The 14,622-nt window shown below is 50.3% G+C and overlaps 1 protein-coding gene across 5 annotated transcripts in view; it reads right to left on the bottom strand.

The window, feature by feature from the left end:
• Nucleotides 1–7,855: 7,855 nt before the first annotated feature.
• Nucleotides 7,856–14,622, bottom strand: part of ERC1 (ELKS/RAB6-interacting/CAST family member 1) — a 277,582-nt gene continuing 270,815 nt past the window's right edge. For all 5 annotated transcript variants that reach the window (XM_084766086.1, XM_084766087.1, XM_084766083.1 and 2 more), the window contains one exon: nucleotides 7,856–12,803. In XM_084766086.1, coding sequence (XP_084622212.1) covers nucleotides 12,666–12,803 — 138 coding nt within the window. In that variant the 3' untranslated portion in view covers nucleotides 7,856–12,665. The remainder of the gene's footprint in view (nucleotides 12,804–14,622) is intronic.

Below are 14,622 nucleotides of genomic sequence, written 5' to 3'. Positions count from 1 at the left end.
CAAGCCAGCGGGGAGGAGTCTGGCCTACAGGCTAGCACTGTTTCCGTTCATTTCCTGGCCCTGATCACTGCGCATGAGGAAGAAAAGAAACGTTTTTGTTGTGAGGTATATATTTTTTAGCAAAGAAAAAAAATGAGAGAAAAAGAAAATGAGACAGTTGCTGCTACACAAAGGTTCTTCAGGCATGAGATGCAGCCCTGTCTCAAGGAGCCTCGTGGCAGGCAGCAGGTTTGGGTGGGGACAGGAAGATGGCAAAGTACAGGCTCTTTTGTCTCCTGGGCACAGGAGTTCGACACCTTCACAGGCCAGTGGTCATCGTCACTGGGAGCTGTGACTCCCTTCCAGCTGCCTCTCTGAGGAAAAGGGATTCACAGCCATGAACTTAGGAAAAGCCGTCATGACTGGAGAGACAGAACTCCCACAGGCTATGTATTCACCTACAAACACGTGGATTTGGGAAGTGATTTTTTTTTTTTAACATTTAAAATATCAGCAAACTTCTCTTTAATTACACGTTGTACAGATTTGCTTTTTGGGATATTTCAAGTTGTTGTTTTTTTTTTTTTTTGGTAAAATGTCATTTTAAAATTTATTTTATTTTGTACATATACATTTATATTATTACACATATATACAATAGATTACCTACGGCAAGAAGAACTGTGGGAAGTGATTCCTTTTTTTCCCCCCGAGACAGGGTCTCTCTGTGTAGCCTTGGCTGTCTTGGACTTGCTTTGTAGACCAGGCTGGCCTCGAACTCACAGCGATCCACCTGTGTCTGCCTCCTGAATGCTGGGATTAAAGGCGTGTGCCACCATGCCCGGCAGGAAGTGATTCTTAAAGGTGTCAAGAGGACTCCTCAGGGCTACCCAAACCCACTCAAGGTTTCAGGCTCCAGGCGGTGACACCCACTCCCAGGAGAGCTGGGAGTTGGTGGCCATCCCAAGCTGAGATAATGGCTTTAACATCACAGCATGACAGCGCTCCTGTGTGAGCAGAAAGGGCCAGTCAGTCCCCTGATGGAGCCAGAAACTGAGGCTCTAGCTCATCCTCTTTGTCCCCTTGCTACCTTAAAAAAAACCTAAATATTTACATTTATTGATGTGGGTATGTGTCTCTGTGTAGATAGGTGCACATGCACACAGGTGCCACGGAGGCCAGAAGACGGCATTAAATGCCCTGAATGGAATTACAAGCGATTGGGAGCCACCTGGTGTTGAGTTGAACTGGGAATTGAACTCTGGTCCTCTGCAAGAGCTGCAAGCACTCTTAACCACTGAGCCCTCTCTCCAGCTCCCCTGATGCCGTCTTGAGGAGTCAAAGGCTGGAGGGGCTAGCTCTCTGGAGAAAATACTATGAGTGGGACGGGGGCTGAGGACATAGTACTGTGGGTAAAGTGCTTGATGTACAAACATGAGGACCCTAGTTCTATTCCCAGCACCCACAGAAAAACTGAGTATTGTATGTGCTGGGGATCCCAGTACTGGGGAGGCAGCGGTGGCTTAATCAACAAGCCTGTAGTCCCAATGAGAAACCCTGTCTCAAAAGCCAATAAGCCCCCGCCCCTCCCCCCAATAAGATTTTGCTGTGTTATCTTTGGCTGTCCTGGAACTCACTGTGTAGACCAGGCTGGTCTAGAACTCAGAAATCCACCTACGTTTGCCTCCTAAGTCCTGGGATTAAAGGCGTGCATCACCACCTCCCAGATGACCTTTTTTTTTTTTTTTTTTTTAAAAGCATGGACCAGAATGGCCCCCTATTTCGGATGCACAGGGAAAGGAGTGAGTGAGGTGCCTGGTCAGACAAGGGTGGGAAAGGTGAAGCACCCACAAAATGTAGTGACACAAAAATCACAGGACCTAGTGGGGGCAGAGACGTCTTTGTGAGTTCTGAGTGTCAGAAAGCAGATACTGGGACCAGAAGCCGGGCTAAGTGAAACCTGGGCCTGGTAGGACTATTAAGGGGATGATGGGGCAGAACTGGGCTGGAGGGAAATATGACTCCTTGGCCCTATAATAGCTCTTCTGGTTACCCCCACTGTGTCCCAAACTGTAGAGTCACTATAGGTTTATGTCTTCATTTCCATCTCTGTCCAGGCATTTTGTGCCATGCCGAGCGGGGTTCCTGCACCCATGGGAGAGGCAGCTTGTCTTTGGCAGTGGACAGAGAGATGGATAGAATGGGGGGGGGGGGTCCAGAGAGGTGACACGTCCAGCTGGCAGGCCCTCTGGCTGTCTTTCCTGCTCCTTAAGCAATTGTTCCTTGGGTGATCTGGACCTGTTCTGGGTCCCTCGGAAGTAGGTCTCCCCAACCTTGCCGTGAGTCCTTTAGGCCTGACAGAAAACTCTATCAGTCAAGGAACCCGTGGGAGGGAAACTAGACAGAGGCATGGAGGGCCTCCGGGCTCCAGCTGGTCTGCCCTTGGTTGACACTGCGGCTTGCTCCCACCCTGCCTTTTCCTCCCACGATTCCTTCTGCATTAGCTCAGTGTAGTATTACCCCAAGGAGCACATCCAAGTTGGCAAGAGTCACACATTAGGCTGCTTGCCTTTTGACAAAGTTTATAATTTAAATCTTGTGCTCTTAACACCTTCTTTGCAAGCCTCAGAGGGGAACAAAAATCTTGACGTTGTTTACCCATTTCCTTCTTAACATGGAGCCCCTCACTTGGCCGACTCCTCTGTGTATGTGTCAGCACAGCTGTACACGTATGCTGTGTGCACATGCGTGTGAAGGCAAGGCTGCACAATAGGCTGTGTGCACACACACACACACATACAATCAGGAGAACACTGGTTGTATCTCACTCCCTGGCGAGCTCCCAGGAAGAACCGTTACCTGCCCTGGATTCCAAGATGTTGATTCCCAGCCCCAGGCAGGTTTAGCTTCTTAGAAACCTCTGTGGGAATTCCTGGGGGTGTCTAGGAGGAACAGGGAATTGGAGCAGGGGAGGAGAAGAGGCCCCAGATGGCCAGAGCCTCACCGAGGACCCTGAGCCCCAGGGTCAGAGCCTAGCTGCCTCCTTCCCAGCTGCCTCTCAGGACAGACAGGCTCCACCTGTTGCTCATCACCACAGCAGCACTAATGGGAGCTCCACAGGCTGGAGATGGGGGTGGGGGGAGCAAATGGGATCTCCTACCTGACGTCAGGAGGCTGGGGCTAAAACTAGGCCAACTGTGGGAAGCCGCTACATAAGCAAGTCCTTTTAAATTGCTTGGTAAGCTCAGGTCTGTGCATAGGACTGTGGAGGACCCAGGAGAAAGGACAGTCCTTGCTTACAGGGGCTTGTGGTCCATTAGGAGACAGGAGGAGAAGGAAAGTAAGCTACAGGCCTTGGAAGGAGACAGGTGGAGATCAAGATGCCCTCTTACTCTGAGGCCGAAGGGTGAGCATCTCAGGTCATCTAAGGGCCAGCGTCTAGGCAGCCTCAGCTCAGGTACGTCGTCTGTGTAGGGAGCTTAGAAAGATCACAATCGAGATGTCAGCAATGCTATGACCCAAACTCCATGGTGTGATGGCCTGGCCAGAGATTCTAATATTGGGTTCCAGACTTCTGTCTCACATGTCACAGCAATGAAGAACCAGGGCAGGCAAAGTTCTTATACAGGGGCTCATCCTCACAAATGGAGGCAGTGGGGCCCCAACGCTGAGGCATGCTCATTGGCATCTGGGCTTCTTCCTTCCTAAAGCAGAAACAGTATGATTATTGGAATGCTCGGGGAGGGACTGTGGCCCACACTCAGAGAACCACAGGAAGGCAGGCCACAGTCACCAGCAGGGAGCCAGGACACAGAAGAGGGGAGGTGGTGGTGGCCCCTTCCCTTCTCTGGCAAACTGGCTGGTCTAGGCACTAGCCTCATCGTCTTTGGCTGATTTCTCTCTTTGGGGTGTTTCAGATGGTGGGAGATGGCCTTTGAAGAAGCATCCTTCCTGAAAGGCAATGTACATTGTCAGCATCTCCATGGATTGCCCATGGGTTTCCAAAGCAAGCCTTGGCTCTAAAGTGAACTGAACGTAACAATTGACTGTTGGGCGCCAAGCACACCTTTTCATTGCCATGGGCTTGACACTTTTCTTTTTGGGGGTTGTTTTTGGAGACAGGGGTTTCCCTGTGTATCCTTGGCTGTCCTAGACTCGCTTTGTAGACCAGGCTGGCCTCGAACTCACAGCGATCCACCTGCCTCTGCCTCCTGAGTGCTGGGATTAAAGGCGTGAGCCACCACCACCCGGCGGGCTTGACACTTTCTTCTGCATCCTTTCCCCCTGATATAGTGGGAATGGACCACACAGGTGGCGCACATGAGGCAAGTGCTCGGCCTCTGAGCCACCTAGACCTTGCATCTTCTTGTTTGCATGTTACAAACACGTGAAGTGTGTGTGGGCCACTATCTCGAACGGAAAAAAAAAATACAAGGCTGGAGGTCAAAAGCTTTAGGTGACATCGCCAAGACTAAGGCCACACACCTAGTCATCAGCAAAGCTCATCTGGTGAACATGTCCTACATTTTAAGCTGCCTTCATGGTCAAAGTTTGTGCTGTCTGTCAGCTCAGTAGGGCCAGCATTCTGTCTCTGATTGCCTCACTTAGGTACAGCTCCTCCAGCAGGCATGGCTTTGTGGGAATGTCAGCGTCCTGCTGTAGACACAGCCTGGGGGTGTGTGTGTGGCATAACGGAGTGTGCCTGCTCATGGTGGTGGGTGTCCATTACAGCTGCTGGATGCTCCAAGCCACCTGTGTCTTAGTCCACTTTCTGATGCTGTAACTGGCCATCTGAGCATGCAACTCGTTAGGAATAAGGGTCGGTTTGGCTGGAAGTCTGAGCAGGTGGGGCTGACATCCTCTTGCATCTGGAAGGCCCTCCATATACAAGCTAACACAACAGAAAACATCACATTGGTGATGGGGTGGCATGCCAGCTGCCTCTTGCCCCATGATGGGGGTGCCACCATCATGAACTCACTGAACCCTAATTATGCCCCCCCCCCCAATTCTTACCTCTAATGCCATCAACACAAATTTGGATGTTATATTTCTCACACATGAACTTTTGGCACACACAAATGTATCATGGTACCCCATGAGCCATTGTGTCCTATGGGGGAAATTGTCTCCTCTTAAGATGACAGTAAAGGGGTGAGCTATGTACCAAGAACACTGATGAGGCGCTACCAGCCCACATCATTCCTTCCCAGTCAAGTTTAGCCTAAAGATGGCTAGGACCTTAAGTGGTTGACTGCCTGATTCCCGGAAAACCAATGTTGTTCAAAGCCCAACATAGCTCGAGACCACGTGACTCATATCCAACCCGATAGTGAGCAGGCCAGATGTATTGTTTCTATTTCCTCTGAACCCAGAGCCAGCATATGGCCCTGAGACCTCCATCCTCCTGTGGCTGGCAGGTCTGTCTTTGCCACCATCCTCTTCCCTGGCCCCGAATCTTTGATAGGACCATGGGCTCTGTGAGGAGCCGGAGAAACATGGAAATCCATTGACGGGAGTGAGTGATCCAGGCCTGTCACTAGTTGACTTTGTAGCTGTGGGCTATTTAGGTTGCGTTTTAGCTTCTTTATCAGAAGTAGTGGTGAATAACTGGCAGGCACTGGACCTGTGCTGACGGACACTGCTCAATGCAGAGGCTGTGTACTGCTCTTAGTAGCTTCTCCCTTCCAAGCCCCAGGAGCCTCCCCTGCCTCAGAGCCAGCAAGGTGCTGATTTTCCCGGGCTGCCAAGCCAGGCACTCTCTCCCTTCCTCTTGGTCAGGTTCTTATTAGCCCCACAGGATGACTGGTGATGTGAGGTGGTGTTCTCCCCAGCTAGCTATACATTCAAGGACAGTAGAGGTGGTTTATTTATTTTAACCCCACAGATACATCACATCAGCTAAGGCAGATTGTAGCCCACATGTCTGGGCCTTGGTCTTCGGCCAAGCAGTGGTTCTAAGGCCCACACAGGCCACTGGCTAGCCCAGATACCTGTGTCCTGCTTCGTTTTTGCCTACACAATCTTCTCAGCCCCAATCGCCTGACACCCCTAGGGGTCAAACTCACATTGTAAGAAGAACTGATCTGAGAACTGTCTAGTGCTGCTGTTGCTGGATTCCCCAGCCTCTGGCCCTGGGACTAATCTCCTCCCCTAGGCCTGGAGCAGCCACAGCTGTCACACCTTGGCTGCTTGGCCTGAGAGCCTTGTCCCATCTGTGCCTCATCTGTGAGATGGGTACTGGGGCCTCTCCTGAGGGCTGCTGTGGAGATGGGATGAGGCAAGCCATCACCAGAGCCTAGCAGACGCTGAACAAGCTGATTGCACTAGTCTTTGTACTCAGATGTCTCCAACAAGGGGTTGTGGGATGTACGGTCCTGGGGAAGAGGCGCATGTGTGCTGACTGGGAAAGCACAGTAAAGATACTGTGACTCCTGATGTTGATCAGGGAAAGCTCACACAGACCTCTGAAGCAGGAGCATGGCTTTCTGGTAGACACTGATTCCCTGCTTCATGCACCCACTCCCTGGCTGGTCTCTTGTAGCTATGTCTTGCTCCTTGCCCATCTCCAGCACACAGCTGGATCATTTTTAAAAGCAGCTCACAGATATGAAAAAAAAAAAAGTAACCCTGTGCTTTAAAGGAATTTCCAAAAAGGAGAACATAATTATGTATTATGCTCATGCCTGTTTGTATTATAGCCATTAAAAAAAAGATTGTGTACTGTGTGGATTTATGTACACCCTGTGCAAGCTTGTGATCTGCATCCACTCCTCTGTAGCTAAGTACTGGTCAACAACTGAGTGAATAAATTAGTTGAGAGAGAGAGAGAGAGAGAGAGAGAGAGAGAGAGAGAGAGAGAGAGAGAGAGAGAGAAGAAAGAAAAGCAAGCCCTGGAAACCGCTGACTAGTGTGGACTGCTGTGCTTGTGGCTTTACACCGTGCAGCACAGCATTCATTCTCCTAGTCACATCACTGCTGTTTCCCATGATGCAACCAGATGCAGCTTCATCCCTCAGACTGGTAAATAGCGCCAGGTACCCCTTTACCTGGCAGTATGTCTAATCAGCTGCTCTGCCAGGAAAAGGACCTGAAAATGCTTGAAGCTCTCATTTCACGATTCCTACAGAGCAACAAGCCAGGTGCCATAATTTTCATGGCAGAGGGAGGGAGGGGAGAGACCGAATTTGTGAGACAGGTCTCACTATGTGGTCCAGGCTTCTCCCCAACTCCCCATCTTCTCACCTGACTCCCGAGTACTGGGGGTACAGGCATGAGCCACTGTGCCGAGCTCAGCATCATTTTCTTACTTCCTAAGATAGACATGGATAAAACGTTAATCAGAGCATGAATACCCTAAAATAAATGCCCTAGAACATTTCTTATGGGCACAAGTTCTCAGAAGTCTCCTGACTCATTGACTCTTGGTGTTCACAATGCATTTGCAGACACGGCCTGCATCTGAGGTGGCGGCACTCAGAACACACCCCTGAAGTGGGGAATGCCAGTGCTGGCCACATCTTCGAGTAAACTATCTACGCCTCCTGGTGATGGATGCTTTCTAACATAGCCGGATCTGATATGAACAACCTGCTTTGGAATACAGTGAAAGGGAAACAGGAAGTTGGAAATGAACTTTTAACAAGGATTGGAGTGGGAATCTAAGGGGCACTTTCTGTTGAGACCAGCCCAGCAGGTGCAGGAGAAGGCGCTAGCAGGCCAAGTCTGCTGCCGATCTCCTGTACTGCGCAGTTTCTAGTGCCCCTGGAGATGGCCTCCTGGTGTCTGCTGGTCTCCTCTTGCTTTTCCAGATCATAACCAGTCTTGTCATAGGGGCATGGCCAGGCTGGGATGGACTAAAGAAGGCGGCAGCACACAGTTTTTAAATAAGTTTATAATTTCCTGATGGATTTAGTTTGTGAATAAAAAAGAAAAAAATTGAACAAAGTGTTTACAGTAATTACCAAGGCAAAGTTGAACAGAACACAACGTCTTTGTAATGTCATCATCAGGCCAGCAATTCCACTCTGGTAACTGCACACACGTGCACAGCTGAAGACAGCAGCTGCAGCCGCTTCACACAAACCCATCAGGCTGCCACCACTGCTACCTACAGGGACTCAAGCTACAGGAAGCCAGTGCCCAATGTTCTGGGCTCCCCACTAAAGTGCAACACGCCTCCTCTCAAGTAGAGGTGCAGAGTAAGGCCCAAGTCCCCATCCTGGGACAGCCTGCTGTGCATGGCAGGTTCCTGGTCTGGGCAGCTGGCCAACAATGGCATGTGCCTCCGGCAGGCCTAGGTGCTTGAGAGGACGGATGTAATACTGGTGTGGCAGGGGAGAGGGGCTGGGCTGGTGTGCTCGCTGCGGCACAGGGGTGATCTTCTTGCCTCAGCCTGGCTCACTTCCTTCCCTGACTCTCTGGAGCCAAGAGGTTTGGGTCTAAAAAGCTTCAAAGGGCAGAATCTATGACTTGAAGCCAGAAAGAGCTAAGCTCTGAGGGCCATCCACGGCACCTGGCCCACAGACTTCAGGAGACCAGGCTGCCCTGTTGGATGGTCGTGATGAGATAGCACCAAGTGGGCAGGAAGAGGTCTTGTGGCCTGGCAAGCAGGGGCTCCAGGCCCAAGCCCAGGTTACCACACAGCACTAGGCACACAAGGCTTGATCCAATGAGAGGGTGAGGGTGGTTCTGGGGACACCAGCTTTGAAACCTCTACCCAGAGGTCCTGAGGACGTAGAGAAAACCCTGACACAACTGAAGAGTCTCTGAGCCCCAGATTCTCATGTCTCCACTAAGCAGGTGTCTCGTTTCCACACAGTCACCTAACTCAAGTGTGGTCAGTATTTCCCAAGGGCTGGCCTGGCTACCACCTCACCAACCTGGAGGGGGAGGAGCGAGGCTGCCCATAGCTTGAATTCCTTTGTTAACATGATATTTATGGGTTTGCATTTTTTAAAACACAGCTCTTTAATTTTTCAGTTCTATAACTACTTTTTTTCTTTAATATTTTAATATTCTCAACAATGGACACAATGTAACTGCCCCGTTCTCTGAATCACACAGACAATATCAACAAGCCGAGAAACAAAAGAGGTGGCGGGACAGGGACAGATACCCGCTCTCCCAGGTCAACCCCTAAAATGACTTCTCCCTCAAGAGGCAGGAGGAGAAATACCTACAACAGGGTCACAACACTTGCCAAACACAGTGGGAAGATTCAGGAGACACTTGGTTACAATTTTGACACTAAAAAGTTTGCAAAGTTTCTGTTTAAAAAGAGTACAGACAGCCATTTTGTTCAGAAGGATCCCCAGGTAAAGCTTGTTTTCTTTTTTCCCCAAACATCCTTTTGGTTTGCAGGAGGAAATGTCTTTGAACTCTCAAAAGCTCCAAGACTGGCAGTGACAGCGGGTGCCCGACAGGCCTGTGGTGCAGCCTCACCCTTTTTTGCTTCTTTTCCATGTCTCTGGACTTTGCAGGCAGGAGGTTAAGCAGACTTGAGAGTTACCGACACTGCTGTCGTGGGGTCAGCTGGGACTTGGGCCTGTGGGTGTCACATTCTACACAGCGACATATTCTTGCTTTGGCTCTTCTTCAAAGACCTGGAGGGAGGCCAGCCAGTGGGCCTGTGCTTCAAACAGGAGGGTGTGAGGCCAAACCAGTCCCAGTGTCAACAGTGGAGGGCAGGACAGTAGCACGTGAGAGCCATCTGTGCTGACTTCATCTCCTGAGGGAGAAAGCGAGCCAACACATTCTTCCCAGGAGGCCAAACAGATGGATGGGTCACGGCCAGACACGGCACAACCTGCATGGTGGTCTCAGTCAGGTCTGCTCTCCTACAATTTCTAAGGCCCACTGCTGAGTTACAAATACATCCAGGCCTTTTGAAGATGGTCTGAGAACAAAGGCCGGCAGGAACAACCTGCCTGAGTTGGTAACGCCCACTCCGACTTCCCCATCTTAAGTGGTTTCTAAGTCCTCACTACTCCCATTCAGGTGTGCCACCAGCCACTCACTGAGGATCTGGGACAGAGGCCTACAATGGGATGCATATGCTGCTGCTGTAGCCGTGAGTTCCAGTTTGGATTCCAGCGTTCTTCTTCCGGTCAGCTTCACTTGGGGTCTTTAGGTGTGAAAGGGTTTGAAACTTGACAATGGAACAGAAGTGATGGGGATGATCCTAGCCAAGCTTCAGTGAGCTTGCAGGGACAGTCATGGAATGCCATGTCCTAGTGCGATGGCAGTTTTGTGTTTAGTAAATACTGGCTCAATGAATGATGCAAGATGCCAGATACCCTGTTAGCTTTGTCTAACACAGAGGCCATGTTTATGCCCCCCGCCCCCCTTTAGTCTCCGGAATCCTCTGAGTTGCTGGATAACCAGCGGAGGACACCCCTCTGCTGTGGTGCAGAGATCAGACAAGGTCTATCCTACAAACTTGCCTTCCCAACAAGCATGTGTCCTGGAGGGCTCTTGCAGCCTCTCTAGAGGGACCTGAGGGAAAGTTTTAAAATAAAGAGAAGGAAGAGCTCAAGAGTGGTCATATGTGGTGCAGTTGGCAAGAGTGGTGACGGTACTTCTGTTAACATACACCAAATGGGTACAGGGAAGGAGGTCTGCCTGTGCTGGCCCCCCACAGTTGGAAAGCAGCGGGCCTGTGCCAGTGCTAGGCTGCTCCTGTGGGCCTGGACTCTTCTGTTTTCTGGATCCCACAGTAGCCTGTGAAACTGTTATTAGGTGGTGGCTCCTTATACGATGGGAGTAAAACAGGAGTCTAACTTTCCTATGCGGACATACCGGGACCCTCTACAGGACTTACGGATGGGACAATAAAAAGGACTGAGAGCACTGAGCAGCGGTCATCATCATTTTTGGCCTAACCTCCATATTCCTGGTAGCCAGGCTGGGTCCTCCAAAAGCATCTCATTGAGAGCTTCATGGCAGAGTCCACTCAACCCCTTATGAGGAACAGTCCCCAGCATCCCACACAAGGGAACACTTTATGGCAGGGAAGAAGGGGAGCCAGGGACGACTGCTTAGGTGAGTGTGACAGCAGTGGCTGTGTGTGATCCTAGGCTGAGGGCTGTGAGGGGCTGATAGGTAGTGTTATGTTCTTTTGAGAGTGTAACACAGAGAAAATGCAAAACTGAGAGTGCGCAGCAGCCTCATCAGAAGATGGCAGTGCGAGGTGTCTGCTTCAGGAATGAAGGGCTGCACTGCTGCACTGCGTCTTTCTTAGTGCCTGGCTATGCATGGCAGCTGTGCTCTACACCTGGGGGAAACCTGCAAAACGCCCAGACCCTCAACTGGATCTGCATCTGCTTTTAGCATGGCACTGGCCAAGTCCGTGAGGTGTGCAAGGATGTGTTAAGCAGTCAGCTGACACAAATGGACGCATTCAGTCCCCTAAACAGAACATGTTTCAGGGTGGTAATACTGACAGCAAAGATCCTGAACTGCCAAATGAGATTTTCTAGGCAAAGAGGTGCCTGAGCCATCCAAGCCCACAATGCTATTAGAGTGGAAAACAAAGAAAGCTGGTTTGGGAAGGCGTTCCTGGGAGGATGGAGGGGAGAAGGCATGCTTACACTGCCACGACTCAGCTGAGCACATCTCACATGATCTCCACCTTTCCCTGTCAGAGGCTTTCTCAGGACGGGTGCTGTGCACACTGATGCACACAGCAGGCATTTCGTAGTGTTTCTTCTTCTTCTTTTTAGTGAATGGAGGAGGAATGTGCATGAATAAGACAAGCTCAGTTGCACCAGAAGACATTTGTAGGCGGGGCACGAGGCTGTGGTTCTGAGGAGGTACCTTAAATAAAGCTGAGGCTGGGCGTGGTAGCGCATGCCTTTAGTCCCAGCACTTGGGAGGCAGAGGCAGGTGGATCTCTGAGTTCAAGGCCAGCCTGGTCTACAAAGCGAGTCCAGGACATTCAGGACTGCACAGAGAAACCCTGTCTCAAAAAACAAACAAAAACAAAACAAAACCAAAAAAAGTGAGAAGGTGGGCGGCAGAGCACACAGTCTAGCAACCCCTGTTCTACAGCAGCTTGGGGTAAGGTGGTGGGAGCAGAGAGCATTGTGGGCGATGTGGGAAGCAGCCTGGCCCTACAGGCATCTTCTGTTGAGGAGCAAAACTGCAAGCAATGACAACATGGCCCTCCATGTTACAGCCTTTCTCCTTAGTCAGACACGTGGCCTAATAGTGAAGCATGGGAAGGCAAAAGGTCGTACAGGGTGACCCGGGTGACCACCTGACAGCAGTGCAGGAGAGACAGGTGACAGGCTTAGAGTCACAGCAGGGCTGAGCTGAGCTGCAGGAGGCCTGCCTGTAGCTGCTGTCCTTGGCCACCTCCTCCCTCCTCCAGTACCCTCCAAGGAGAAAGCACTCCTGCTGATGCTTCCGCGGCACAGCGCTCTGAGTGGGCTCCTGGTTCCCTGTCCCTGGAAGGGCAGAGTGCCAGCCTCCTGGCTCTCCGCTGCTGATGCCAAGGGCAGTTCTTCATAGAGACCAAGGAGATTTGTGCAGAGATAACATTCAAAGCGGAAGGCAGAATACGAGGACAGAGACACACGGGCTGGATTCGCACGTCCAGCTGGCAGGGTCCGGGATGGAGATGGCTCAGACCCCCTTCCTCAGGTTCTCCTTTCCGGCTCCTTGGTCACCGTCCTTGGAGCACGTCAGGAGGACTCTTCCAGGGCGTTGACAACTTGCTCGAGGATGTCAGGGCAGTGGTCAGCTATCTGCTGGAGAATGGTGTTGGCGAACTCCTGCAGCTCTGCATTGTCCCCTTCCACTTTCTCCAGCTCGCTCTGAAGCTGAAAGGGAGAGGAGAGTTCAGATAGAGCTCAGCTTATTTGTAAGGAGCGGGGACTCACCAGGGAAGGGAGGACAACCAGAGCTGACACCTCTGTGTAAAAGTGAGTGACCAGAACCTACATGTTCCCAGACTCTCATCATGAAATAGGCCCAGAGAAGTCAGCGCCGAGTCTGAGGCCACACAGTCTGACTTGTAGTGCTGACCTGACATGATGGCTGTGTCCAGGGTCCTAGACTCACAGCTTGAGGAGCTCAACTCTGTGTGGTGCTCCTGCACAAACACTTCCCTTTGCCTCACACGGCTGTACTTCTGCAGGCCACAGACTACAGTCAGCTGAGGAGATTATTCTGACAGACATCATGGTTTACTGCTGAGGAGAGACACAGTTCCAGTGTCTGCCGTTTTCAGTACCCATTGGACAGTCCTCTAAGCTCTAACTAACAGTTGCTGAGTGTCGACATTGTGCAAAGTCTGAAAGACAGCAGGACAGGGTCCTTTTCCCAAAACGCCTTGTAGGCTAATGGGAAAACACGTCAGCAAGTTAGTCACAGCTCAGTACAACAAAGGCCACCAGAGAGGCATGAGGACACACCGTGAGAGAAAACACACAACTTTTTCACTCTGGGGAGTCTGAGAAGGGATCATTAAAGGTGGCTACAGTCTGGGCCTCAAGAGCCAAAGAGCAATCATCTGGGAGATGAGATGCACATCAAAGAAACATCCAGCATGTTGGATCCCACCGTGGAATGTGCGTAGAAGAGGGTGGGGCTGAAGAGGGGTGAGGGCCAGGCTGGACATGAAGCCAGAGTTCAAACCCAAACTGGTACATACTGCAAGGAAACCTTGTAGTTCTAAATGGCACAGTGACAAAACTGCCTTCATCTTCTTAGAAGATGTCCTGAAGGTTAAAAAAGCTGTTGAATCGGTAGAAGGCAAGACAGAGAAAGAAACTTTTCTAAGCACAAGGCAGAATTAAATAAAGTGCTGAGAGAGAGGACCCAGAGATCGAAGGTGCATGTGAGCACGCGCGCGCACACACACACACACACCAACCTTCTTAAAGTAGGGTTCCGTGAGAAGAACGGAAACCACTTGTGACAATGCTAGCTATGGGATGAGCCAGTAAGATGGGTTCAAGTACCAGGCAGGGCCAAGCAAGAAGGAAGGAAGGAAGGAAGGAAGGAAGGAGGGAAGGAAGGAAGGAGGAAAAGTGAAAACTGAGTGTCAAGTATAGTTAGAACACAGGTAAGAACACAGCCTGGACCTCAGTGTCAGTCAGCGCTTCACTTTTAGCTGATATGACCCTGATCCCTCTCCTCTTCTGTAGGATGGAGCAGTAACATTTTCATATGGAAGTTTTAGGGGATTTAATGACAAGCATATAGCAAGGGCAAAGTGATGCGCACTACACTGAAAATGATTTTAAAAAGTTAAATATTGTAATTACTGCTATTCACTGGAGAAGATGACCCAGAAAAAGCAGATTAAATAAATGGCCAAGAGAACAAAAACTTCAGAACCCCACTGCTTGTTAGACTCTTGCTACTCTGAGCCAAGGATGAGTTTGATGCTTTCAAGAGCAGCAGTCAGGGAGAACATGGTGGTCTTCTTTTGCTAACTGTAGACCCTGACCATGCTAAACCTTAGTGCATCTTTAAAAGACAAGACAGGAGTTAAATTAGTTTATTTTCACCTAAGGGTATATTGTGTTTCCAAATCAAATCCTAGTAGCGTTTTATTTTATTTTTTTATTTTTTATTGATTTGATAACTGACTCTAAAATTCATTCTGATGTGGAAATACAAGAACTAAGGAGA

The sequence above is a fragment of the Acomys minous genome (assembly GCF_964271855.1).
Source record: "Acomys minous genome assembly, chromosome: 17".
NCBI lineage: Eukaryota > Metazoa > Chordata > Mammalia > Rodentia > Muridae > Acomys > Acomys minous.
This window is presented reverse-complemented; position numbering and strand designations above follow the sequence as displayed.